This window comes from Archocentrus centrarchus, chromosome 7 (assembly GCF_007364275.1).
Source record: "Archocentrus centrarchus isolate MPI-CPG fArcCen1 chromosome 7, fArcCen1, whole genome shotgun sequence".
NCBI classification, from domain to species: Eukaryota; Metazoa; Chordata; class Actinopteri; order Cichliformes; family Cichlidae; genus Archocentrus; species Archocentrus centrarchus.
Genome location: NC_044352.1, coordinates 8,053,147 through 8,079,987, shown reverse-complemented (window position 1 = coordinate 8,079,987; position 26,841 = coordinate 8,053,147). Strand labels below are relative to the sequence as shown.

The window sequence follows — 26,841 nt, the reverse complement described above, 5'->3', positions numbered from 1 at the left end:
GAGCACATTGGCCCAGCAGCTGGTGTGATCTCGAGTATTAGAAGCCTAATTTTTGTAGTTTTGGAAGCTATATTTTGAGAAGCTTCATTTAGAAAAACCTTTAATACTTTTTTTAAAAATTCTAACAGGATAATGACAAAGCTTATGTCAGCTTACAGCAGTTTAACCTGGCAAGTACAGAGAGCAAATATTATAAAACAACTAATCTCTGTGTGAACACTAGTCTGTGTAGTGCACCCCCTTTTAAATTAGTGTAAATATCCCTTCTACATAGCAAACTTTCAACTTTCAACAAAGCTAACTCTGAACCTTCAAACTGCTGGTGCATCCAGCTCCACATGTTTTTCTTTTAAATAAAATAATAATAATAGTAATAATACATGATGACCAAATCTTATACTCTTAAATAAGTATAATTACATAAGTGAAAAATAAAAACTGTATGAAGGATAGATAGTAAATTACATGCTAGAGAGATACACGTTCATAGATCCCCACATATACCACATATTTTTTTTAAACAAAATATTAACTTATACGATATATTTTCTCTAGCTTTTTGCATATTTTTCTTTCTCTGCTACAATTAAACTGCAAAAAATGGCAAATAGTACTATCACTGCAATGGCATTGAGCATTAGAAAAGAGTGCCAGTACTGAGAGCAAGTAACCAGATTATTATTTTCAACCTTTTTTCCCCCCACAGAGCAATCTAAACACAATGTATTGTTGTAAAAATGGTATGTGCTAAGTAGTGAAACAGTTTCTCCTACCATAGTTTTGCAGCATTCTCCGTGTTACATCAATATGATGACAGTAATAGCTTTTCTCAGATGATGATGGTTGGTGGTCCAGCATGCTACAAATTTAACACTGGCATTCCTCTCTTTCAAACTCAAATTAGTGGCATAAATCAGATAGCTCCATTGCTAACAGTGATCCAGATACAGCATATGGCACCAGCGAGGTAACAGCTTGCACACACTGTAGTGCCTCTGAAGAGCCTGTGATATGTTTGGAGGAACAGCACACAAACAGAAGAAAACACACACTGTTCACAACTGCAACGCAAAATCAGACTCCAGAGGACAAACTGCTGATCAGAGAATAGCATGGCCTCAGTTAGCATAGTATCGTAAGGGATTGAGTACTTTCAGTTCTGGACTAGCAGGACTCAGACGCTGTTAGGGTTGTAACAGAGCATGTTCAGTTGCAGGTTTTCATCCCAGTGTCTGAGGATGATGAAGAGCTGATTAGCAGCAGCCTTCACTGAGGCTAAATCCCGGCCTTCTGGGATGTCCTGCTCACTCAGCCACATGCTGGCCTTGGCAGCTACCAGTTCCCATTCTATAAAATAGTTGGCAGAGCTGTGCTCCAGCCAGGCAAGTGCCACCGCTGTGGCCCACACCATGCTTTCTAGAGCCGATGGTGTTTCCAAGCCCCCTGACCCAGAGCTCTGTGCACTGTCCATCTGGGAGTGCGGGGAGAGCGGGGGATTGGCAGCGACAGATGGGCTGGCTAACGAGGAGGGACCAGCATCCGTCCAGGTGCTCCTGGACAGATGAGACGGGCTGTGAATGCCTGCGGTGTGCTCTGCAGGTTGCTGATATGTTTCTTGCTCAAATGGTGATCTGTAGCCGTCATCAACGCTCTCGGTGTGGCGGCTGCTGGAGTGAGACAAGTGGCCCAGGCTTGTGCGGTGGCTGGTGAAGGGGGATGTCCACTTTAGCTTGTCCATGGGCACATTAATGGCATCACACAGAGCCGCGTCCAGGGGAAATGCACCGCAAGCCAACTGCAACAACACCTGCGCAGAAAGAAGTTGTTAGAAAATGTATTCATTTGTTTATTTATTACAGCCTTTAATCAATCTGCGGTGAAGCAGAGGGTGAAAATGTGTTTGGAGTGGATCCTAAATCGTTTTTCAGTCGGTAGATTGTGTGTTTTTCTTTCTGCATATCAATAAAAAAGAGAAGTGAGGAAGCAACTCCACAGCTGATTCAAATTCACGCTGCTCTTCTGCACCGCATCTTTTTACTGCTCCAATCAGCAGCTTGTCGTGAGGCGTTCTGACCAAGGATTCCTCGCTGTTAAAGGAAGAGGAAATCATTTCATGGGAAGCTAGTCCACATATCTTTTAATCTGCAGCTATTAATTTCTGACACACAGTATATAGACAGTGTGGCATGTGCCGAACAGTTAAGAGCTCCCTTCAAGGTCTTGGTTATTGAAAGGGAGAGTCATGGACTTATAATATTAATTACCGATATTACAAGCAGCCTATTATTCCATCCATCATTCCAATTTCTTTTGCAGTTCATCAGCAAACTGACGCCACCTGTACAATATATTTCTTATGTGCTTAAGTCTCATTTATTCCAAGTGTATATAATGTCTGACTGACCTTTTTTCATAACTGTTTTCATTTTTCTCAAATTATTTCTTTGAGAGACTGCATGAATTTGCAGACAAAGAGATTTGATATGTCGGATTTAAATCTACAATACAGCATGCTTACGTGCTGTGCACCTTAACGCCTCGGGGCTATTCGGAACAGCCTAAATGACAACTCCTCGTTCACTCTAACTCAACGGCCTCTGACACAGTCACAGTCTCTGTCAGCTCGAGTTAGCGTATCTTAGCAAAGCATTCACACGTAAAGATCTGCAGCCCACCAGAGGAATGTAGTCTTTGTTCTCGATGTCGTTCTCTCCGATTGAATCACCGGACTTGCTGTGAGATCGACACATGAATCCTTTGGCAGCTCGAGTTAGCAGACGAGTCCTGCTGAGGGCCAGCCTTAAAGGGGAGAGGGGGGGCAGAAGTAAATTACAGTGAGCAGTATGTGAAACACACACCACCATGAGATTTAATCCACTGATTGTAAGTGGACAGAAAAGCAGCAACTTCTTTCTTTTCTTTTATGTAAAGATTTACGCATTTTCGAAGTCCAATTTTTAAAAAACTAGGATTTTTGTTATAGGCTATGAGGGGTTTTTTAGCCTCTAGGCATTTCCATGCCTACGGATAGAAATACCTTTATCTATGCTGAAATATCTCCAAGAACTATTGAATGCATGGATATGAAACTGCACAGACCACAGACGTTTTAAGGTGAACTAACCTCGAGGTGTGAAAAGTCAAGTCAATGCAGAATTGCCTTAAATCTGCATTCCTCTCTAAGGTCCAGCAGAGGGCAACCTCTGAAGAAGTACAACTGGATAAAACCCAATGAGAAAATGACTATACTGCTCACTTTATTTATAACCTCAGTAAACACGTCTAACGAGTTTATGGTCTCAATCACTAGTTTAAAGTAATAGTGAAACGCTGAGTCCACAAGTTGTTTTTGTAATTTTCTCTCTGCACTCCACCACAGTGGATTTTAATGCAAACAAGATGTGATGGAAGTGCACTGTCAGCTTTAATTCAAGAGGTTATAAAAGTATTTTATGTAACTATTTACAAATTTGACATTTTGATACATAGAGGCTCAAAGGTAATTAACATTGTGGTGATGCAGAGATGCAAAATTACAAAAATGTGCCATTGTCCAAATATTTATGGACTTAACTGTAAGACATTTGTATTGTATAACATAACATTAGGAAATTGCTGCCCCATGTAAGGTCAAAAGAAGAGAGACACAGTAAAGCAGGGTATTCCTCAGGGAAAGGCTTATGATTTGAGAGTTACATGAGAATGCAGTGTCCTCAATTTCTCGGTCGTATCCACCCCTCAGTCCCCTCATTTGATTTGAACAAACTGAGATGGCCGAGGCTTCCAAACAGGATTCTACAACTCAGTTTCTTTGTGAAATGCTTCAACAGTCATGTGATTTTTTTTCCTTTACAGGTTATGAATGCCATCAACCTGCAAGAGACTGAAGACAAAAATTAGCCTGTATGGCTAAATTTCCCATATTTACATGATGAATTTGAGCGCTCATGTTAATTAATGTGAATTATCCCTTTTTAAATGAAATAAACATTATATTATAAATATAAATTTTGCAACAAAATGTAACTTTGTCTGTTAGCCCATTATCTAACACCAAAATCAGGTCACAGTTTGAGTTAATTCAGAAAAGAGACAGATGTCTAATGTGCCTATAGGGGCTGAATACTCCATCAGAAGTGCTTGTAGGATTGTAAACTCCCCCCCAAACCTTTTTGATTGGATTTACGTCACTTTTCATGCAATGGTATGAAGAGTTTTAACATTAGAGACTGTCTTGAAATATGTTTTTTTTTTTTTTTAACATTTGTACCATCTGGGCTCTTTCTTTCCTTCATTTGAACAGTGATTCACTCTGCTGAGGCATCAGCATGTTGTAGTGTAAACTAGGTATTTTAAAAAGAAGCCGCTCACAGAGCTGCAAGCGTGGCTGCAGAGTCTTTGTCTTCAGGAGAAGAAATTGTAACTCACCAGTTCAGGGTCACAACTTATACGTTAACCTCAATACAAACACTGAAAGCCAAACTCAGCTGACAGGAATGGATAAAGATGATGTTAAGAAAATTTTCTGCCCTGTGAGGCAGCAGAATTACAGTATAATGCTTAAGTCCCTAGTGTGGTGATAGCGCCAGCTTCAGCACATTTATTCAGACAGCAAGCCTCCAATCACCCACCTGGCAGAAAAAAGGCTTTCCACCGATTTCTGTGATTGGTCAGAGGTCACAGAGGGACTCCTCTGGGAGACTTGGAGACAGCAAAACACAGAAAGAGGCAGAGTTAGCCAAGGTAAAGAGAGAAAAGCGAAGCAGTGGCATCATTTTTTTTTTTTTTGTCACTTTTAATTTTGTTTTCCCTCCTGTGTGAGATATAATAGTGGTGAAATACACCAACTGAGATGTAAGTGACAGCAGAAGACATTCCAGTGGCTGTCTCTCCTCTCCAGAAGAAACCCTTTTGTTTGTTTCTCTTTTTTTTTTCCCCAAAAAGATCCAGACAGCATTTGTCAATACAAGCCAGCAAACTGTGTCGGCTTCTGTCGTCACTTACAAGCAGAGGGACTAAAATGTCAATAATCTCATGTTTCTCATTTGAACCAGTGCAACTATGCTGCAGAGAAAACGACAACAGAGAGCCAGACGGTTTATGTCAAAGGTCTTTGTGGAGGGAAAATTGAGGAGACACAGCAAATTCGCTGACCGTTTGATGTGTTACACTTACCCTCTGCAAAGCTACACCTCTCCCAGCCGGCAGAGGATGGGGTGCTGCACGGAGACACGCCGTCCTCTCCACCTGAGACGATGATGAAAAAGATTTTAAATTAACTGTCAGCTGTGCTTAATTTTATTTCTTATCCTTCCAAACCTAAGAGGACATTCTCCTTTTTAAAAGGGCAGTAACTGTCTAATAACATGGATGCAACTCATCTGTAACTGGCAGTGCCAAGCAGATGCTCGAATGGCGTGCTCATCTTAGCTCCTGCTGTTGCTATGCCACCACTGAAAAATCAGTTTAAAATGTTGTGACCCTTTGCTGAAGCTGGATTATTTTTAATGTAAAGTAGCACACCGCTCTCTGAGCTCAAAATCTCACAGCTCCCTGAGCCGGCGATACAGGACTGAAACCTTTACATTTCAAATAAACCAAGATTTCAGTTCATAAGTATGATTCTTATCCTTTCCCCAAAGAATAATATTCCTTTAACTGCTTCCTTTGATCATATGCTCTCTGCTTTCCTCCTGAATAAAAGCCCTCTTTATGTCTCATTTCTTTCTGCTGTATCTCTAGTTGGTTATTGATCTAGGAATGAAAGCTCCTTCCCTGAGACTGAAATGTGAGCCAAGAATAAAAAAAATGCAGCCTACTGTTGGGCAGCAGGACATCTTCGATTTCCTCCGACATGCCGCCAGACTGAGAGCGACCCAGCCCAACGGAGTAACCTCTGTTTTTCCTGCTCCCTGACCGAGAGCTGGAGTGTGAGCTCCTCTTAAGACCATCACCTGAAAACAAAATTTAATCATGAGATATTAACAGGTGCTGCATAATTCAGACTTAAAGAAAACGGCACTTTAGTCTAAATATGACATGGGTCATTTAAGTTCTCGGACATGAGATTTAATCATAATTTAATCATAAAAATGTTTCCTACCCTTTATTTTTTTAACCTATTTCTTGGGTTCTTTTGTGGCAAGATGTTATAAAAACTAGTCCACTGGTGTGGTAATGATAATATAGTTTGCTAGTGTGGAGTCAATTATGACCCCAGAAAATTGTGGAGTTTTTTAATAAGTGGCTTTGATTTTATTGTAATTTTCAACTGCTTATTACTACATTATAATGCCTTGCAGTGAACCATGGCTAAGAAAATTTACTACAGCAGAAGTCTTGGGGTCTACTCTAACCCTTTTTGCATAAAAATAATTAAAAACACTAAATCACAAATGACATTTTTTAGAGGAAAGAAACAAGTATCAAAAACAAGTATAACAAAAAGAGCCATTTTAAGAAAAAAGTATATATAATGAGATGAATATAATGAGGTACCCACTGACCCACTCAGTCATGTTCACTACAGGGTTAAGGAATAGTTGGAAACTTTCTGGAGTCTCTGTTTCATGGAAATCATGTTTTTTGCTTAATAAGAGCAACTTTAACATGTTTAAGGGGAGGAGCAGGTATTGATTGCTGCCCACAGAAACAACTTTTGAGATCTTGTAGCTTCTGCCACAAATGAAGTGATCGACTTGCTCCAGTTGTGTTGAAGCTGACTGTCGGTCACTGGTGGACACTCCTGGCTCTTGTTGCACAGGTTTGCCCTCTTATACACACACAATCGTATATTTATTAATATCCTTTGCTCCCATTGGTAGACTCTTGCCTCACAGTTGAGACTTTTGCATTGCAAACTTTTTATGTTACCACTACATGTTGCTGAATTTAATTTACATTTCATGATCTCTACTTGGCTTATCACTGATTATCTGTTCCTGTATATAGGCCCTTTAATGTGGTGCTTTCAATTGCCTTATTATCACTCTAGTGATAATAGTTTCCATAAAGTATTATTTAATGGGAACCTGTTATTCCATCTTTGGACTCAAGTGGAGTAGCTTTACATAATTCATGCTTCAGGTTAATCCAAGATCCCCAGCTCACTGTCTGAAACAAGCCATTTTAGCTCAACTTCCTTTAAGGCCAATGTCCCTTTAAGACAAGTATCTTTTGATTGGCTGCCCCTCACAAACAAAAGGTTTAAACAAGGGGCAACCTCAGAAGTTGAAAGATCAAGCGAGCGTGGAAGTGCCAAAAACTGCAGTTCCTGTGGCTGCCACTGGAGCCTGGTTTGAAAAGGGAGTCATTCCCGTGTTAAACTGTACAACTCTACAGCACAAAAAGCCATTTCCCAAAATATCACACTTCAAATATGACACTACAAATGGTTCTGTCAGACACAACAGCAATCTTTTTAAAAATAAGCAGATGATTAAACATTTTTATTGCAACTTTGTTACTCTTAAGCTGCGTTACTTACTAGGGTTTAAGTATTTAATGCATGTCTGCAAATACTCATTCGTGTCCAGGTCAATGGGAACAAATGCTGTGTACTTGCTCAGTATATTGCAAGCTTTGCTGGTGTGAATAGCATATAACTGGTACTTCCTGCCAGACCCTGTGAATCACAATGAGCAGAAAATCATTATATATATATAAAATCATCATGTTACATAATATTACATAACACTGTATTTGATTATATAACATAAAATAAAATGATTCCAAACATATGTTATCAGTGACAATAACCATCAATGACATGTGCTTATTTTCTTTCTTGTTATGAAGTAAATGAGAGGATTAACACTAGTCTGGAAAGTAGGAGAAACAGCTCATTTGACTCCATTCAAAAGGAAAATAATCCACATTCCAGGATCTCTAAAGGACCTGATACCACCTAACACTCTGTATCGAATGGATAGACCTGACAGTGATGTTAGTCCTTTCTAAAAAGCCTTTGGTAAAAAAAAAGTGAGTAAGCTAAAATGACCCATTTGTTAAAAGTTTTATATCTAAAATGCCAAAACCAGATGAGAGACAGCCAAATATCACATTTAAATGGGTAGGAGGCCTACTGCCGCTCTCTCTTATAATCTTAAAATTTACTCAGCATCCCCCCAATCTTCTTTTAAACATTTAAATCCCCACAGAGCTCACCGTGTTCAATCTCACACTCCTTATCAGCCATGTGCTCAAAGTCATTCATGATGGAGCGTCCGGCCAGGTGGTGGAAGGTCTCGTTCCACAGCTCCTCATGAACCTTTTCCTCACGTTCCCGGCCATTCAGAAAGGGCTCGATATCAAACACCACCTCCCACTTCATTGGTTTTCCACACAGCAGTCCAGACACCACAGCCTTGCAGTCACCTTTGTGCTGGTTGGCAGCACCCAGATCTGAAGTGTGAGCGTCCTGTGGGGTTTCTGCTCGGCATAGCTGGTGTCCATAACCATCTGAAACATCACAGGAGCAAGATTTGATGTGGATTTTTCAATCCCTCTGTGTTTCCCTTAAGCTTATTACCTGCTGCTGCTCGCATGGAACTGGATTTGTACTGAATTAATTTATTTCCTGTTTCCTAAGCTCTCTGTCTGCTAGATTTTCTACTTTAATAACTGTTTTCTAAAACTCTACCTCTTCTGTTTTTCATCTCCTAGATAATTTTCTGTTTTGTCCCCAAATATAGAAAAACAGTTCCTGTTCTCCCCGTGAGTCCAACATCAGTCACAACTAGGCTTGGTTGCTTTTTACCATACTTGAGCAATATTGTTCTCCTTCCCTTCTCCCCTGCTGGCCGCCTGTGCTCACACTGCCCTTAACAATCCAGGCCAAGAACACATCACATTGTCTCACCATCTCAGCTTCTCCACCAAACGTACTATCTCTCTCTTCTATGCACACACAAGCTTTTGAAATGCCCTCTTGCCATTGTCAGCATTATGAACCTCAGCTAAATTCTACTAACATACGTAAAATTTTGTCATATAGTTTGGTAGTAAAAAAGCTTTAAAACCCCCATGGCAGATATGTTATTCCAGCTCAAGCTCAAGTCAGTTATTTGGGTAATAATAACTGCAGCAATCTAGCATGATTAGTAACTAGCATGACTGACAAGGACACTGAAATTGGAGCAGATGGGCCTGTGCAAGTCAGAGTTTGTGAAGTACTCCTCATACAGATGAGGACAGAATTATTAGCAACCCTATGAAAATTTGATGATCTTCTGGCATCGACATTGGTCTCCAGTTCACCCCACAGATTTTCAATGGGATTGAAGTCAGGGCTTTGTGCAAGCCAGTCAGTAATGTTCACTTTGGTCTTCTGGAGGTAGATCTTCACCAGGACTGCCGTATGTTGGAAGACAAAGCTATAACCCAGACCCAGTTTTGCTGCTGACTGCTTGTTGTTTTCTTTGAGAATCTTCACGTATCCTGCTTTCTTACACATTCCTTCCACCTTGATGAGATTCCCAGTTCCAGACGCACTGAAGCATCCCCCACAGCATAACACTCCCACCACCGTGTTTCACTGTGGGGATGGTGTTCTTTGGGTTATACTGTACAACTTTCCTTTCTTTCTCCAGACACAAGCAGCATCTCTATGACCAAAGAGACCTAGTTTCATCTCATCTAACCAAAGAACGCACTTCCAGTATGCATAATCTTTCTCTGGGTTGTCCTTAGCATAAGTGGAGTTTTTCATGGTCTGCAACCTAGCAGGCCAATCCTGTGTTACTAGTTCTAGAGATTGTCTTCTTTGAGACTACAACTCCCAACTTGACTAAGTCATTCACTAGTGTCTTGGCAGTTGTTCTGGGGTCTTTAGACACATCTCTCGATAGTTTTCTTTCCAAAGCCTTTGAAATCTTTCGCTTCCTACCTGTGTCGGGCTTGTTCTGCACAGGTAGGAAGTTCTGTGTGCTTGTTCTGTGTGGTGCTCTTTGAATTTCTTGATGATACTTCTCACTCCAGTTCTTGATACTTGGAATTGCTGTGATAACTTTGTATATCCATCTCCTGCTTTGTGAGCATTAACGATTCTTTTTCTCAAGTTTAAACTGATTTCTTTTGTTTTTAGCATGATACTTTCTCAAGTGACAACTCAAACCTTTGCTGACATTTTTATATTGTGTGTGGATTGGATGATAACCCTCAGTTTTAACTTGATTTTGCAAGCTTTTGCCATTACAGAGTTAAAGCTCATTATTGCACAGCAGTGGTTTTTGCTGTGGCTCAATACAAAGGTGAGTTTTGGGGGTGGGCTAATAATAGTATTCCTGGTCATTTTTGGTTTTTTCTGAAATAATTCTGTTATTGTGTGCAAATGGAAATAATTTACTAAAAACTAGTATGTTTAGAAATCCCATGTTGAAAATTCCTGGCTCTGTTAAAAAAAGTACTTGGGAAAATTTTGATAAAACTTAAGATTTCATAGGACTGCTAATAATTTTGTCCTCATCTGTCTCTTGGGAAAATATCTCTCCTGTTTTTCCTTTCTAAGACATGTATTGCTTGCATGTTATTAAACTGTCTAAATACACTATAATATATTCCTTATATTGTTCAATGAAAAAAAAAAATTAATGAATCAAATGTCACTCTGTCAAAGTTGGTTGCCCGTCCAGTCCATGTGCTCTGGTGCCAACTTTGACTCTTGCAGAGCATGAGTTTCATGATTTTATGCATTGCGTGGCTTCACTGGGGCAGTGGTGACACACTGACCTTTCACATATTTGTTAATTACTTAAATTTTATGGAGGAAGCTGTTGCCGAGGAAGCCCTGAAGTTCCGTGCTGGAGCAGAGATAGCAATCACACTACATGTGTGTACCAGAGCTCAAGTGAACCATGGCCAAGCCTACCTTTTCAAGCTGGCACGGGCATCTTTCGTTTAACCACATCCCAGCACAGCACACGATCAGACTGGTCAAATAAACTGGACCTTGAAGGTCAACGACATGGGCATGGTACGGATAACACAGTGGTGATGGTATTGTGCAATGCACAGTACTAATCACCCCATATTGTCCACATAACACTGCATTTTTAAACTTCAAGATTAAAAGGGAATCTATTGTGCTCATTTACAACTCCATTTTTATTTTTTGGACTAGAGTGGCCACTTAAGTAGCCTTGCATGATTTAAAAAAAAAAAAGAAAGGAAAAAAAACATGAGACTTGTTGGCCTATAGAGCTCCGCTGTCAAATGTTTAATTATACAATGTGTGACATATTGGAATGGTAACTAATTTGGCTGTAGGTCAACCATCAACATTTAGAACAATGGCCATGTTGAATATGAGTATCAACTATTGTAACAGTATACTTATATATATGACAGAAAATAAGGAAAAGCATAACAGGTCTCATTTAACATGTTAAAAAAATAAAGATTTAGAGCCTTTTTTTCTAAGGGACAGTCTATCTCTATGTACACTCTATGTACTAAGCTAAGCTAATCACTTCCTCGCTGTAAGTTATATATCTGCACACACTGGAGTTTATCTTCCAACTCTCTAACTCTGTTAATTTGCTGCTACAGTGCACTTGTTATTAAGCCCCTCTATAACCATGGACTCTGAATTTAAACTATTAGCTGCTACAACATAAAAATCAGGCAAGCTTTAAAATATTTAATTTCTCTTAGAGATAAAAAAAGATTTTGGTTTTTTTTCTATAAATACAGAACAATTCTATTTGTCCTCTCACCTGTGTCTCCAATGCTCCCGAGAGATGGGCTGTCTGTGGAAGACCTGGATCCATCTTCCCTGGTAGCACTGTGAGACACAGGCATCCCACTGCTGCCGCTGGGCTGTGGCTCATCCTGTGGCTGGGGATGAAAATGAAGCTCAGAGTCAGCTTCCTGCTGCAGAAAGATCTCCTGTTGAAGGAGCGGCTTGTGACAGCTGGCAGAACGCCCTCTGGTAGAAGTGGCACAGAGACTTGCCAGCTGCGGCTGAAAACAATAGAAGGCATTTTAATTTGAAGTACCTTGGTGCTATCAGGGGTCTGATAAGATTTGCGACCTTGTCTACCAATTGTAATTCTGGCCATTTCCATGTGCTCACTCAGGCTCAGGTTTCACGGGGCTTTCAAGTGAATAATTACATAAGGATTCTGCAAAGCATGCAGTGTCTTGCTAACAGGGCAACTGACAATTTTCTAGTTCAGAAGATGTCAGCGTAACAAAGCAAGAATGGCCATCGCAGTATTGAGTTTTTGATTAGTGTTAAAGGCCTGAGGGTACCACATCGTTTAGATTACTCTTCTAATTTGTACAGAAAATTGAAATTTGCTATATTTACTCAGTTAATCATGCAAGAATATATTAAATCCTCAGCTGGATTCTCAGGAGAAGATAGTTTCTTCACAGTCCAGTGAATTCTGCTTAGTTATACTGACACACTCCCTGAGTCATAGACAGACTTAATTGCAATTCATAAATTTTGCCCTTCATTACTGAGGAGAGCACATTAGTATGTCCTTGATTATACTTCAATCCAGACAAGGCTCGGATGGCTGTTTAATTGTCAACTAAATATAAATATCAATTTCTATATAATGACAGCATGACAGCTCCATCATAATCATCATGATAAGAGTTTCCTGCCTGTATAGCTGATAGTGGGTTTTTTTGTGCGTTATGTCCATGTTTATGCAGTTAAATCAGGGACAGAAATTTTACAAATCAAAAAATTAAGCAGTTCCTCTTAAAAGCTCACCTGGTAGTCATTCCTCCACTGTGCATCATATTCAGGGCTCATCTGGCCTATTAGCTCCTGGACTTTGGCTCTCCTCAGTGGATTCTTTGCCACCACAGAGGTGGGGTCACTGGGAGTGTAGACTTTCTTTGCTGGGTTGTAGTCTGATATCTGGTTGGTACTGTAGGCACGCCTTCTCGGTGATGTCTTATCTAAACCTAATGTTTTGTTTAAAAATGAAAAAAAGTCACCCCACCCCCCAAAAAATGTTTAAAAATTTTTTTAAAAAGCAAATCCACAACACTGTGATATACATAATTGTTGGTTCTGCCAGACCGAAACGGTAATTACTGAATCAGCGTGCCAAGTTCACCACTTTCTCCTCCCCTCTTCATTTAGAAAAGCAGTTATGTTTTATTTTATCCAGAAGCTTCGTTTGATTGAAATAATATGAAAGTCAGTAACATGTTAAGCTTGTAATATATACAGTATCAGTCAAGTTTGGACACACCTTCTCATTCAATGTTTTTATTTTTATTCTTTTTCTTTTCCTACATAGTAAATTAATTCTGAAGTCATCCAGACTATGAAGGAACACAGAAGGAATCATGTAGTAAACTGAAAAATGTGTTTTAGAGGCATCTTTTTCCTTGATTACAGCTTTGCACACTCTTGGCATTCTCTCAGTCAGCTTCACCTGAAATGGTTTTCCAACAGTCTTGAAGGAGTTCCCAGAGGTGCTGAGCACTTGTTGGCTGCTTTGCCTTCACTCTGCAGTCCAACTCATTCCAGACCGTCTCAGTTGGGTTTAGATCAGGTGATTGTGGAGGCCAAGTCATCTGACGCAACACTCCATCACCCTCTTTCTTGGTCAAATAGTCCTTACATAACCTGGAGGTGTGTTTGGGGTCACTGTCCTGTTGAACAACAAATGATGGTCCCACTAAGCTAAGATGGGATGGCATGTTGCTGCAGAATGCTGTGGTAGCCACCATCACACTTCTTCCTCCATACTTCACAGTGAGAACTACACATGTAGGAACCATCTGCTGACCTTTTTGCATCTTACAAAGAGATGGACAGATTTCCGCTGGTCTAACGTCATGCCTTGTGCCCAAGCCATTCTCTTCCTCTGGTTGTTCTTCTTTAGAAGAACGCAGGCTTCTCTGAACAGCTGATATTGAGATCTGTGTTCTACTGATCGGGGTGCTGTTAACTTGTGGTTTCTGAGGCTGATAACTCTGATGAACTTATCCTGTGCAACAGAAATTACTCTTTGTCTTCCTTTCCTGGAGCAGTCCTGGCTGGTCCAGGTTATTCTCTGAATACCAACTCTACCTCTTCACAACACAAGTGATGTTCTCAAACATATTAAGAGGGCAAGAAATTCAAGAAATTAACTCTTGGCTAAGGCACAGCTGTTAATGGAAAGCCATTCCAGGTGGTTACCTCATAAAGCAGACTGAGAAAATGCCAAAATATGCCTACTTTGAAGAATCTAAAATCTCAAACATGTTCTGGTTTGTTTAACACTTTTAAGTTTACTACATGATTCCTTATGTGTTCTTTCATAGTCTGGATGACTTCAGAATTGATTTACAGTGTAGGAAAAAATAAATAAAAACATTTAATGAGAAGGTGTGTCCAAACTTTTGACTGATACTGTGAATATTAATAATTTATACAAATAAAAATATTTTGTGCTAATGAATCAACTAAATGCAGAGGTAGATGTACATCTACAAACCTTTGTAGCATTTGAAAGGAAAAAAAGGCTAAAAACAATCTAATTCAGCTGTTTGCAATGTACCTTTATAAAGACATACAACCTTGGCTGCAAACTATTTTTATTCAAAGCACTGACTTCAAAGTAATAATGAAATACAACTTCAGTGTGCCTCATTACTTTAAAAAAAAAAAAAAAAAAAGAACAGGTAAAGTCTCCAAGTGGTGTCCTACCTTTTTCAGAAGCTAATATATGAAGACACACAGCACACTGCGTTCTCTCTTCATCGCCCACCGCATTAAAGCCGACAGCAGCATAAGCCTTGACATATTTTATAGTCTTTGTTTTGGTATTTGTGATATAATTACTCATCTGTTTTACATTAACCTGGCAGTCCTGGCACAAACTACTCCACGCCTTTCTAGCAGTTCACGACAACGCATCATTCTTACTGCATCCTTCCTGCTTTAAGTTTTAGGCCCCGCTAGGGCGCCCCCCTGCGAAGTTTGGGAACAACCGCCCTACTCTGAGCTCTTCAAACTATCTTGTTGGCATGTGTACTGACAACCAAAGGCAGGCACTTGAATTGTGCCGTGGGCTAGTCAGTGGGACATGCCAGAAAAAGTTTCAGAACCACTGGATTAGCGGTGTTTGCACAGTCACCTCCTATACTTCACCAAGGCATAATTAGGCTGGTGGCTTTGGGAATAGTTTTGCAGGTTTCTGGTGATAAAGCAAAGTAATGGGCAAATTATTAACCTTATAGAAAGTTAAATTACCACAAAGGCTTTTAAAATGATGATAATGTCTGCACTAAACTTCAAGGAAAATCCATCCAGCAGCTGTCAAGACATTTCAATCAAAACCGCAAATATAAACTAGCAGCGCTAGATGAAAAATGTCAAAGGATCATGAAATTCAATATGACTCACCCTGTGGGTAGTGTGAATACCTGTGCAAAATTTCCTGTCAATCATCTAACACACATTTCAGTCTGCCTAACCCACCACTTCAGTAGTTGGGATAAAAAGCATTACACCTAAATTATAGCAATTTGCATGAATGAAAGCACACAAATTGACATTTTTGCAAATCCGTAGTTTAGAAAAACATAAATCTCCTCATTAAGGAGCCGAGCACTCATTTGTGCTCTGAGTTCTTACCCATGGGGTCGTGATCTGTGCAGACAGGGCTGCAGTCTATCACGGAGTCCTGGTAGGAATCATACAGAACGCCAGAAGGGCCCTCCCTGTGTGAACCCAGACTGTCACCAGCTGTCTTCACCGGATCCTCTTCTTGAGAGTGGTAAAACACTGAGCTGGCTGACTCAACAGAGCGCATCATGCTGTATCGCCTCCTCTTATCCTGTTGAAATTTTGAGTAGGTGACACATGCAAAAAAGACCTTTTCACTGGGTTTGATTAAAAGCTTCTTTAATTAAAAGCTGCTACTTGGTGTAATTTGGTGTTCCTCTTCTGAAGTGTTTACAAAAGAGAATATCATCATGCATGCCACTTTTTTCAGCAGGTGTCTTACAGATTTGGGGTTCTCGTGATAGCGGGTGGTGTCACAGACCACACTGTAGCCAATCAGACTGTCCCCAGGAAACAGAAAGGTGTTGCCCACGGGAGAGAGCAGCACTTCTTTGGTTTCAGGAAAGAGCCATTCAATGGAAATGTCGCTGAGTACGGGAGACATAGTTTTCTTCAGAGACTTTATCATCTGTGGAGTGAAAACAAGCCAACTAAAAAAGACTTTCCACTACAAGACAGCTTCTCTCTGACCAGTACATAAAGCGAATGGCGTCTCTGAGATATGATTTCCTAATTGGTATCAGTGGCAGACACTTGGCGCTTTGAAATCTCTGCATAATGGCTCTCCAGTGGCCCTCGGAATAGCTCGCTGTCATTAGGAAAGCAACACAAAGCTAGAAATTAGTACCTTGGGCTGCAGCCTTTCACCGTCAGTGAGAAACTCTGCTGTTCCTTTGGAAACTGTCGCCAGCCCCTGCACCAGCCTCCTGCAAGCATTCTGCCCTATGCCGAACGTAAAACATCTGCACAAAGACATTAAACACTGCAGCTCCATGGACAGATCAAGAAATATATGAGCATGACAACAGGTGTCTTTCCAGAATGTGTACACAACTCGCAGATGCTGCAAAGACATTTATATACTGGAAATAGCATCATTCTTTAATAGCTTTATATAAAACACCTAAATTGTCCTTTCTAGTGAAACTGAAGTTAAAATAGTTCTTCTAGCAGATTGGCTGATAGCAAATGATTTTACAGTTTTTCTTCCATTGTCCACAGAGGGACGAGCTGCTTAATTTCATTGCACCAGCTTGCATTTCTAATTAAATCAGAGAGCGCAGACTAAAAAAAGAAATGTCCCCCTCGACATAGTTAAAAATCTAACACAGATTCTCAAAAATGGAGATTCATTGTTGTTTGAGCCTGTCTCTGAATGGCGGCTCTGATTTGTGTGCACAGAGCGATAACGGTCCAGGAATTTCTGATGGTTTGGCCGAGCTCTGTGTACCTAATGCAATTGTCTGGGGGCAGGCATCCATTAAAAGGGAGTGGACAAAAGTCAATTATGTCCAGAGTGACTCAGGACAGGGATTCTCAGTGTGAGACGTAGATGCAGGTGGTAACATAAAATGATTTCCCTGCACACTGCCGATCTATTGTGGCTCTCTTGCTCCCTCTCACTCGACAGCTGGTGTTCATATGCTTGCTTTCTTTCTTTTTTAATTTCTTATTCACACTGACTTGCTGTTGGTTTTTAATCAGAATTCAAGGGTGCACAAACGTGTGAGATTCATTGTGGCGATATACAATGAAACAACACGAGCTGCATATTGTCAGATTTCATTTTGAGAGGATCACAGCTGCAGAATCAGGTGCTGCATTTAAGCCCCCCGACAAGCCTGAGTTGTGATTTTATGTTATATGCAAGCTCAACATTGCATAACAACCATAACCAGAGGATGAATTTACTATCACAATAGTCTTTAGCATCAAAGGTGTTCTTGTATAGTATGTTTGGAAGCCAGAACGGCTTTTACAGCAAAGGTTGCTGCAATACAATATTGACAGTATCCCTGAGAATGCTATTCATTATTCTATCTAACATTCAGAGTGTGGTAACATCAATACTTGCCTGATGTAGCGTGCATTGCTGCGGACCAGTTCGATAATTTTGCCGGTGTTACTGACAGCACCGTCTGTGAGCAGAAAGAGCAGGCGGGGGTGTCCACAGGTCACCGGCTGTCTCAGGATCCAGGTGAGCGGTGCCAGGATGTTGGTCCCCCCCATATCAGCTCTTAACTTTCTAACATACTCACAAGCGATGGATAGGGCATCCTGGATCGTGAAGATAAGGTGTTAATAAAAGACAAAACGCTGCTGTACTCACACAGCACAGAGATCTGTACTCAGTCAAGTTAAAAAGAAACTGTTTGTAAAGCACAGTAATCCATAATTAATCTGCAATACCACTCACAAGGATAAAGGTGTTAAAATAATTAGACATGGTTGCATTAATTCTGAGATCTCAGCAGTTATTAATCAGCGCTGAAACTAAAATGAGGTGGCATTTTCGTAAGAATTGTCCAAAGTGACATAAGTAAATCATAAAAGCCTTCAAAATAAAAGGTAAAATTTAGTTTGAGTCATTAAGCTTCTGATTTGAAGCTCCACCGCTTAGTCACAGCTCTGATTCGGGGATGGTTAGACATTGTTATGGAGTAACTAATTTGGAGTTTGGTGTAAAAATATCCTCTTGCTTAATGTTAAGAACAATGAGATTCGTTGTTAAATTAAAACGCTGTTTGTGTGGATTGTGCAAGTGGACGTCTGATGCTTTGTTGAGCTGTCATGTCTTGACAGCTCCTACAAGTGAAGCCAAAATATGTTGATAGCCTTCTGGTGGGTGGCTACAGAACTGAGCTATATGCTTTGGAGGAAAAAAACAAAACAAAAAAAAAACAGCAAGCTTTCATTTTTTTAGCCTCCGAGGCTAAAAAAATAAAAGCAATGCAAAAAAGTTCCAACAATACATGGCTTTAAGCTATGCATTTAGGCCATCCCATTTATCATCACAGTGAAGTAAATGTATCTTGCTGACATTAGCTGATAATCTATGCTGAAAACTCCCCAGGCATACCCTTTTGTATAAACAAGATGGCATAAGCAAATCTTCAAAAAGGTAGTCCCCAGTTGTTACATCCATCTTATTTCTAGTCTATAGACACCTAGCTGACCCGCTGGTTGGTGAAGTCCCACAGTGAAGCCTTGAGATGAGTCCTCACATTTTGTAACCAGATGTGAAACACAAGGAATAATGTGACCTGAAAATTTAGTGAATGAGCCCCTAAAGTCATCAGGAATGTGTTTACTGAGGTCACAGAGCGAGCGTCCCGAAGGATCATTTTCCTATAGATTTCTAAAAATCCGGAAATGTTTTTGTTACAGCAGTGTTGCCCCCTGCTGGCCACTACAAAGAATGCAGGAATAAGTAAGACACTCTGGCTTTACTTTTTAGGCCCAGAGGCTACATCCATCTTCCATGTACAGTCTGTGGTGTTGAGCAGCACTCACAACAGTCCAGGACGATCAACACTGTGAGTTGGGTTACATGATGTTTAAGTGCACATGCATTTATGTCCAGTCTTTGCTCTACAGAGATACTTTCTACCACAGAAGGCTTTGTCTGGGTTGTACTGCTCATGATCAATAAACTAGCTATCATTAAAATCATTATAAAGAGCAGCATTACCTCCTCATAGCTTTGGCTGGTTGTAAATAGTGATTTGAATGTGGATCCGAATCCTATGACATTGAAAATGCAGCCAGGCACCAGGCTCTTCAGAATAACCACCATGGCATCCTAAAAAAGAAAAAGAAGACGACCGGGAGCCAAATTAGGTCGTGATCACAACACAGAACAGAACAAAGACTGATGTGAAATCTGAAATTTTAAAAGAGAAAAAAAAAAAAAACACTTCTCTGTTTAATGTTTGGTTAAATGGAAACATGTGCTCTACACAGCTGTCAGTGCTCTGCAGCAGATTTTCCCTGAGAGGAGTGAGAGCCATCACACAGTATCATTTCATCCATCACTGCCTCTTTTCTACAGGAGAGGAGCCCTTTCTAGAAGAATACCACTTATCTCAACCTCTGTTCAGGTGAATATCACAAATACCTCATCGACTACACAACCTGCAATAAAACATCCCTTCAGGCGCACAGAAACCCAAACAAACATAATGTTCCAATTTTATAGATATATTAAAAGCTATTCTGCAGGATTTCTTGGTAAATATTCATTATATCACAGCCAGGCTCGCCTTGGTCTTAAGCCCAGACTGTGTAGTAACACCTCCAATAAAACCCAGAGTATGAGTCACAAATGAACACCTGCCAGCATCACATCGCAGGACACAGTCAGTGCACAAGCAGCAAAGTAAACATGGTAAAAAAAAAAGTATCAACCTTGGATGACCCTGATTTGGCATTGCAGGTAGCCTACTGAAATCCGATTAGACCTCAGAACCTAGCAACTGGAAGACAGGTGGACAGTGAATGATTTGTACGATCAATATCCGTAAATGTACGCCTTCCAAGCCTTAAATCACATATGATGGATTAACTTTCCATTTTATCTCATTGAAAATGTATATTGATGTGTTTGACATCAGCTGTAATACTTTTTAATGAAAAAACTCGACGCTGTGTGATATGGTATGCAATTTATATGTAAATCAGCATGCGTTTTAATGTTTGCTTTTATAGCGACGCACGCCACGTCGAGATTAAAATACCTTCACACGGTTGATGTTAATCCCGCTCATGCTGCCGCTGCGGTCGATGAGGAAGATAAATTCGCCGTGAACCTTCCTCAGGTCTGAGCAGATGGACTTGAGGTCAGGGCAGAAGTTCAGCATGACCACAGGGTTGTGGAGGATATCCTTATGGAGTCTCTTGTGAATTATATCTACCTATAAAGATGGAGAAAAGAAAAGCATGAATTAAAGGGGGGCTTTGGTTTGACTGACGAATTTGCTCAGGCTTTAATTAAAGGTTTGAAGAAGCAAAAAAAAAAAGGTGACAAGTTATCAGGTCAGTAGAAGAAGCACATCAATTATTGTATGTATATGTGCTGGAAAAGTCGAGGCAGACTGCGCAGAGCCTTTGGAGTGTTTCCATAGAAACACATTTTTATGGCTAAGTGCTCTCTCCTCCTCCTCCTGTTTGCTGCTGGTCACTTAACAACCTCATCATAGCTGAGACGTAAATGGGCACATGCATGACCAGGGGCGCCGCAGTGAAAGTGGAGCTAACAAGCTGAAACCCAGTGAAGTCTCTCTTTGTTCGTTATAAAATGACACTTAATCTTTTACCTATCAGTCAAAACACCACTGAGGGAAATTATGCTGTGCATTATCTTCAAGAATGAAAGAAGTATCACAGACTTGTTTTGACCAGATGTAGGCATACTTAATACTACCAATTAACAGTTATTTGTGCGCACACAGGAGACAAGCCTTTTTTATCCACATACTATGACCCAGGTTTTGTGCTATATAACTCTTAGTGAATAAAAAAAAAAAAAAAAAAAGCTAGGTAGATTCAAAAAATATGAACTGATTTCTGGGGTGGAGGTAGGGCAGGTCATCTGCAAATCGAAAGGTCGGTGGTTCGATCCCTGGCTGCGCCTGTCTGCATGCCAAAGTATCGCTGGGCAAGATACTGAACCCCAAGTTGCTCTCTGATGTGTTCTTTGGTGTGTAAATGTTAGATAGAAAGCCTGTAGGTGTAGAAGAAAGTGCTTGTGTGAATGAGACATTTTGTATGAAGTGCTTTGAGTGCACGAGTAGAAACGCACTACATAAGAACCAGCCCATTTAGTTAGAATTGCGTTAAGTACTTATTCGAATTTTTTAAAAAAGTTTCAAAGCCCAGCTAACTTTCAGCTAAATGCTTGCTAGCTGCTTCCCCACTAATATTTGGTTAAATGTCTCTCAGCAAGTTGCACCTCGACCAGACACTTTTGGTAGCCATCAACAAGCTTCTGGCATAATTCTGGATATTTGATATTTGAGGAGCTGATTCAACCCTATTTTGAAATCCTAGTATGTGATGTCATTGTATTAGACTGCACTAAATTGGAACAAATAGCAAAATAAAAAAAATGTTCTTTGCAGGTCATTATTGTGATCTTGTGCTTTTGTACATCTCTACTTAAAATTAAAGTGATATGATATTGTGGCCATCAGTTCAGGTGTGCTGCTCACGTCAGGGACACTCACTTTCCTCTCATTGCTGGAATCCTTCTTGGTGGCCTTGATGAAATCGTTCCGGCTGTGAAGATACTCATCATACTCCTCCTGTGTCATGTCGCCATTCTCAATGAGCACATGCGGCACATGAGGCTCTAAAGTGGCACAGTTGGTCATGACAAAAGACATTACTATAAATGCTGCAGACAAGTTTATGAAGCAGATGGACAGACGGCTGAAGCTGAAGGGAAGGAAAGTATGGAAATCTTAAAATACAGATTTTCACATGACTTTTTTCTTTTTCTTCCCTTTTAGTGTCTAGTACTTTCTGTCACCCTATATTTTCATATTTCATGAAACCTGAATCATGAACCCTGACACAGGCATAAAATGCCACTAACAGAATAATACTTCAGGATATAAGTCACAATAAGCAATAAAAAAATAAAAAATACAGCTACTGGCCCCTAAACTTCACAAGATAAGTTTTACTTTAGTTCAATTCAGTGGATGTAGTAAAGGAGGACATACATCTATCTATCTATCTATTGAGAGAGAGAAAGAGATGGTATCATCTGGATAGCAATAGAAATCTATGCAGTGTTTACTAATAATATTGGGAAGCATGCATAGAGTGAGTACAGAACCCTGCAGAACTCCGTGACTAACTTTTGTGTGTGATGAAGACTCCCTGCTTACCTATCAGATATATATGTTTCAAAAGGGCACAGTCCATTTTCTTTTATAACAATGGTGCATTCTAGTGTCTGCAGTAAAATGTGATTATCAAATGCTGCACTGAGGTCTAGCACCGAGATCATCAGCAACCTTCACCTTGGCTGTTTCAGTTGTGACTCCTGACTGAAACTCTTTAAATGAACACTTCCTCTGCAAATGAGCACACAGCTGTGTCAAACAGATTATGTTGGATCCAGTTTATATCTAATAGTTGAAAACCCCATGCAGTCTAAAGAATTTATAAAATCAATACTCTGCACCCCACCCCACCCATCTTTAAAGTGGTTTGGTCCACTGCCTGCCTTGGTTTGTTGTAACCAGACGGCACCTCCCACTCAAATCCTGCACTTGGCCATATTGTTACAAGGCCCTTACATCTCCTAATATATGTTCATAGAGGTAGGAGGTCTTTCCAGTTATAACTATAAAGTGCTGAGTTTTCAATCAGTTCTCAAATGGTTTGGTTTGGTATTTATTTCTTATAGAAGTTTCTAATTTCCTCAAAAAAATAGCTAAATGAGCTCAGAGGACTGCATAATTCTTGGGGATTTGGGCTGTTATTTCACTTCTCTACAGAGATTTTGCAGGTCTTGAAAAAAACTTTAAAAATATCGATTTCAGTTTTATCCTAAATGCTTTTCTGGCTTTCTGCAGACCATAAGAGAAAAGAGCTTTTGTATTACTATAGAAGACTTCTGACATTAAAATTCATGAGGCGGTTTAATTAATTAGATATTTTGCTGGTTGAGAGACCCGTCCCTTCATCCATCCATTTTATGCTGCTGATAAGCTCCGTTTATTGATAGAAAATAACATCTGAAAATGATGTTTTTTCATCCCTTCTGATTATTGCTAATATTCTTTTCTCTGGTCATAAAACAGATATTAATTTGCAATGCATGGAGTATTAAAAAGTCTTACATTTAAATGTTGAGCCATTCAGAAACCCAGCAATAAGTTGAGAAAATTAAGCAATTAATCAACCAAGCTGATGGTGAAACCCGACTGTGCCTCTTTTCGTATTGCACCTCAATTTCCTCCATCTCTCTGCTCGGGCTGAGCATCCATGTTGTGACTGAAACTGCAGCACTCGTCCGAGATGAATTAAATTGCCCAGCTCTGGCCGCAGGTCTGTTTGTGAACAGAGCCTTCATAAGAGGCCTATTGGATCAGTTTGAGCGGGGCTCATTCCTCCCTCTGGGAGACAAACGGCCCCCACACACTGCAGGGTAAGACAGCAGTGAGGGAAATACAAGAACCGGAAAACTGACAACACCCACCCACACAACAGAGTCTGGTTGTGCTGGCATGTCATACATTAATAACAGAAGACCTTTTTTCCCAAAGAGGCACTCACAACAAAACGTAAGGCAGTGAATCACCTTTCCACTGATCTTATTATGGCCTAAAATGGAGTAAAAGTCTCACAGAGCTGAAATAACTGTTTTTTGGTTTGTTTTACTTGAGAGTGGAGGAACAAAATTGCAGGGCTGCATTATGAGTACGTTCTAAAGTTGAAGACCTACCACTGGGGTAGATGAGGATTATGACCGGGTAGTCATAAGTGTACTTGTCTGCCAGGGTGATGACAATACTGGTAGCAGAGCGGGCCAGAGGATCTGCATCGGCTCGGATGGCATGAGAAGGGCTCTCCACACCTGCGTAGAGCATCAGCCAGTAGATCAAATAACATGTTGTTAGTCCTATAAATTGAAAATGCTAAGGAACAGAGCATGCATCAGTGGAAAAACATATTAAGTCGGATAGAGCATGAAAGGAGGCTTGCCGATGCCTACAGCAACTGTAGGCAGCTTAAATAGAGTGCTCTATAACTTGCCAAATGGATGCTTAGAGCAGTACCAGCTGAGCCATCAGCTAATGTGGGCTGAGATCAGCTGATCGGCTAGAACTGTCCAGAGCTTAATTTGGTGGCCTGCCTGAACTAACTCTATGTTCAATTTGTTCTCTTTCAACACTTACTGTCCATAATAAGAAAAATGTACCACTTTCACATCTGTAGATTAAATATGAAGCTTCATTCATGAAACTTAAATATGGGGAAACAGCTAGCTGCACACTAGGTCAATCTATCATCAGTGGCTTCCACGAGTCTGCACTAGATATTTGACAACTTTATGGTGAGACACAAGTTTCTGCTTAGTCAATCATTTCACCACTGCCAACTTGTCATTTTAATATGTATTTTTTCTATATAAAGATTAACTGTTAGCTCATTAGAGACCTTTAGAAGTGCTGGTACTAGAAAAATCCAGGTTAGCTATGTAGTCCTGATGCTACGCTATACCAAGTCCAAATATAAGAGAGCAGTCAGCAAAATGCGTAACCAAGAAATGATTTTTACAGATGTGAAAACTTCAGATTTGTCCTAGGAGAAATGTTTATTTCACAGACCTGCAAGGAGATAGGGAGCCCGTATCTCCAGCTGGAAGTTAAACTCATAGTCCATGGAGTTGATGGCCTCTTCCTCCAGCAGTGAAGCTAACCACAGCTGAGGTGAATTGGGAGTTTGGTCATGGGGACTTGAAGCACAGGTCTGTCTGTCCCGCCTAAAAGTGGCAAATTATAAGTAATGTGCTAAAAACATATAGAAATATGAGAACTGGGGGAAAAGCTTAAAGTGGCAAATCCACACAAAGACAGTGATTTCTGTTGTTTTGCATCTTTGTTTTCTTACGTTCTGGAGAAGTTTGGGGATAATCCCTGCTCCTCATTGATGGACCTCTGCACCCGAGGCGTACACACCGGTGGGGATGAGACTCTGATGCCCCCACTGGGCAGAGTGGAGAGCTCGGAGGAGGTACTGACCAAAATATGGACCGTCTCCATGGGAGGGATTATCCCAAGGTTAACTACTAACACTATCCTCTCAAAATCCTCATCCATCACTATGTGTCCTGTTAGAAGGGGAAGCAGCAAAATTTTCAACAATAACCACAGTGATTATGGTCCTGTATGTGTAAAATATATGCAAAGCTGTCCAACAGTTATCTTACACAACAGATTCCGTTCTTAAATTTTCACTTTAATCCTTTCTAGCATTTTTTACTGATTTATGTAATATATATATATTTATCACTTATGCCGCTGACTCCCTGACCTCTTACAAACTTGGGAACAACTTAAAACTTTCCTAAGCACATGTCTTTCAGCACAATCCTAATGCTAGGCATAGCAAAATCTTCAGAGTGAATTCAGGCTTGAATCATTACTGCAAAAAATCATCAATGCAAAAAAAAGAAGCCCTAAAGGGATAATGTAGAAATGTCATTTTTTCTGTTATCTAGGCAAAAAAAATGATCAAACTCAATGCAGTTGGGTGGAACATAAACTGACTTTTCATGCTTAACATAAGCCAAGCACCTAAAACTGGATCCTACATGCCCCATTATCTCCTAGTACACCCTAATGTACCTGAAATCCATTTGCTGACTGCAGGAAGCTCCCCCCCAGAGCTAAAGTGAATATTGTACTTTGTATATTTCAAGGGATCTGGCAGATTAAGTGCTACCCCTTGTGGTGACATCACTGATATATTATCATCTCGTTTTGTTTTGTTGACTTAAATCCAATAATTGCTCTGTTTTGGTCTCCACCATCTCCCAAGGGAAATATCTGGCTTTATAGCTGCCCTGTCATCAGCAGCTAGGGATTACCAAAGTGGAAACTGTGGGGTTTCTGAAAGATAGCGTAACGAACTCGACAATTGCAGCTGTGAAACCAACACAAAGACATAAAAGAGCCTAAAGCACTCCACAAAGCTGGTGGGGAGCTGCAGACTTGAGTAATACTTCTCAGTGGTTTCCTCACTTTCAGCACCTTTAACTTTCACTCATCTCATTTGATCTTTTGCTAATGTAACGCTATTGATTAGAGCTGCTTGGTCTTACCGCTGCCACTCTGGAGAGCTCCATTAGATGTGCTGCAGCAATCCAGATAACAGTCGTCAATTTTTGCCTTGTCTTTGATCTGAAGTGTTATAATTTGACTGGATATCATAGCCTCGAAGCCTACAACAATAGAATTTTCTTCCAGTGGATAAATGAAAATCCCTAAAAGGCAGTAAGACAGAGAAAACAGAACTAAGGAAAGCCATCAACCAAGCATTTTATATTCAGTCAATAATACTGAATTTCACAAGAGCTTAAAAGAGCGTACGGTTAGTTTAAACTGGTCAAAAGTAGTGAGTGCTGATATAACTAAACTAACAAATAAGTTTCACTCACCTTCAATGTCATGATCCTCAATATTTTCATAGGTCATAGAAGCTGTCAGAGCCAGAGTGTAACCCCTGACACAGGAACTGATATCAGACACACTGAGCGGCAGAGCGCTCCGGTTCTGCTTGTTAATGAGTCCAGGCAT

General features: G+C 40.3%; 1 protein-coding gene across 1 annotated transcript; it reads right to left on the bottom strand.

Annotated features, from left to right (window-relative positions):
- Positions 1-393: 393 nt before the first annotated feature.
- On the bottom strand, positions 394-26,841 carry vwa5b1 (von Willebrand factor A domain containing 5B1). Its single transcript, XM_030734111.1, has 21 exons — positions 26,703-26,841; positions 26,367-26,528; positions 25,154-25,373; positions 24,871-25,025; positions 23,985-24,116; positions 21,751-21,875; positions 20,263-20,439; positions 19,218-19,328; positions 17,601-17,803; positions 16,374-16,488; positions 15,969-16,154; positions 15,596-15,797; positions 12,728-12,924; positions 11,715-11,961; positions 8,167-8,460; positions 7,487-7,624; positions 5,820-5,954; positions 5,176-5,247; positions 4,632-4,701; positions 2,676-2,799; positions 394-1,807 (listed from the first exon to the last, which is right to left on the bottom strand). The coding sequence occupies exons 1-21, from the start codon at positions 26,839-26,841 to the stop codon at positions 1,175-1,177; spliced, it is 3,837 nt and encodes a 1,278-aa protein (XP_030589971.1). The 3' UTR covers positions 394-1,174.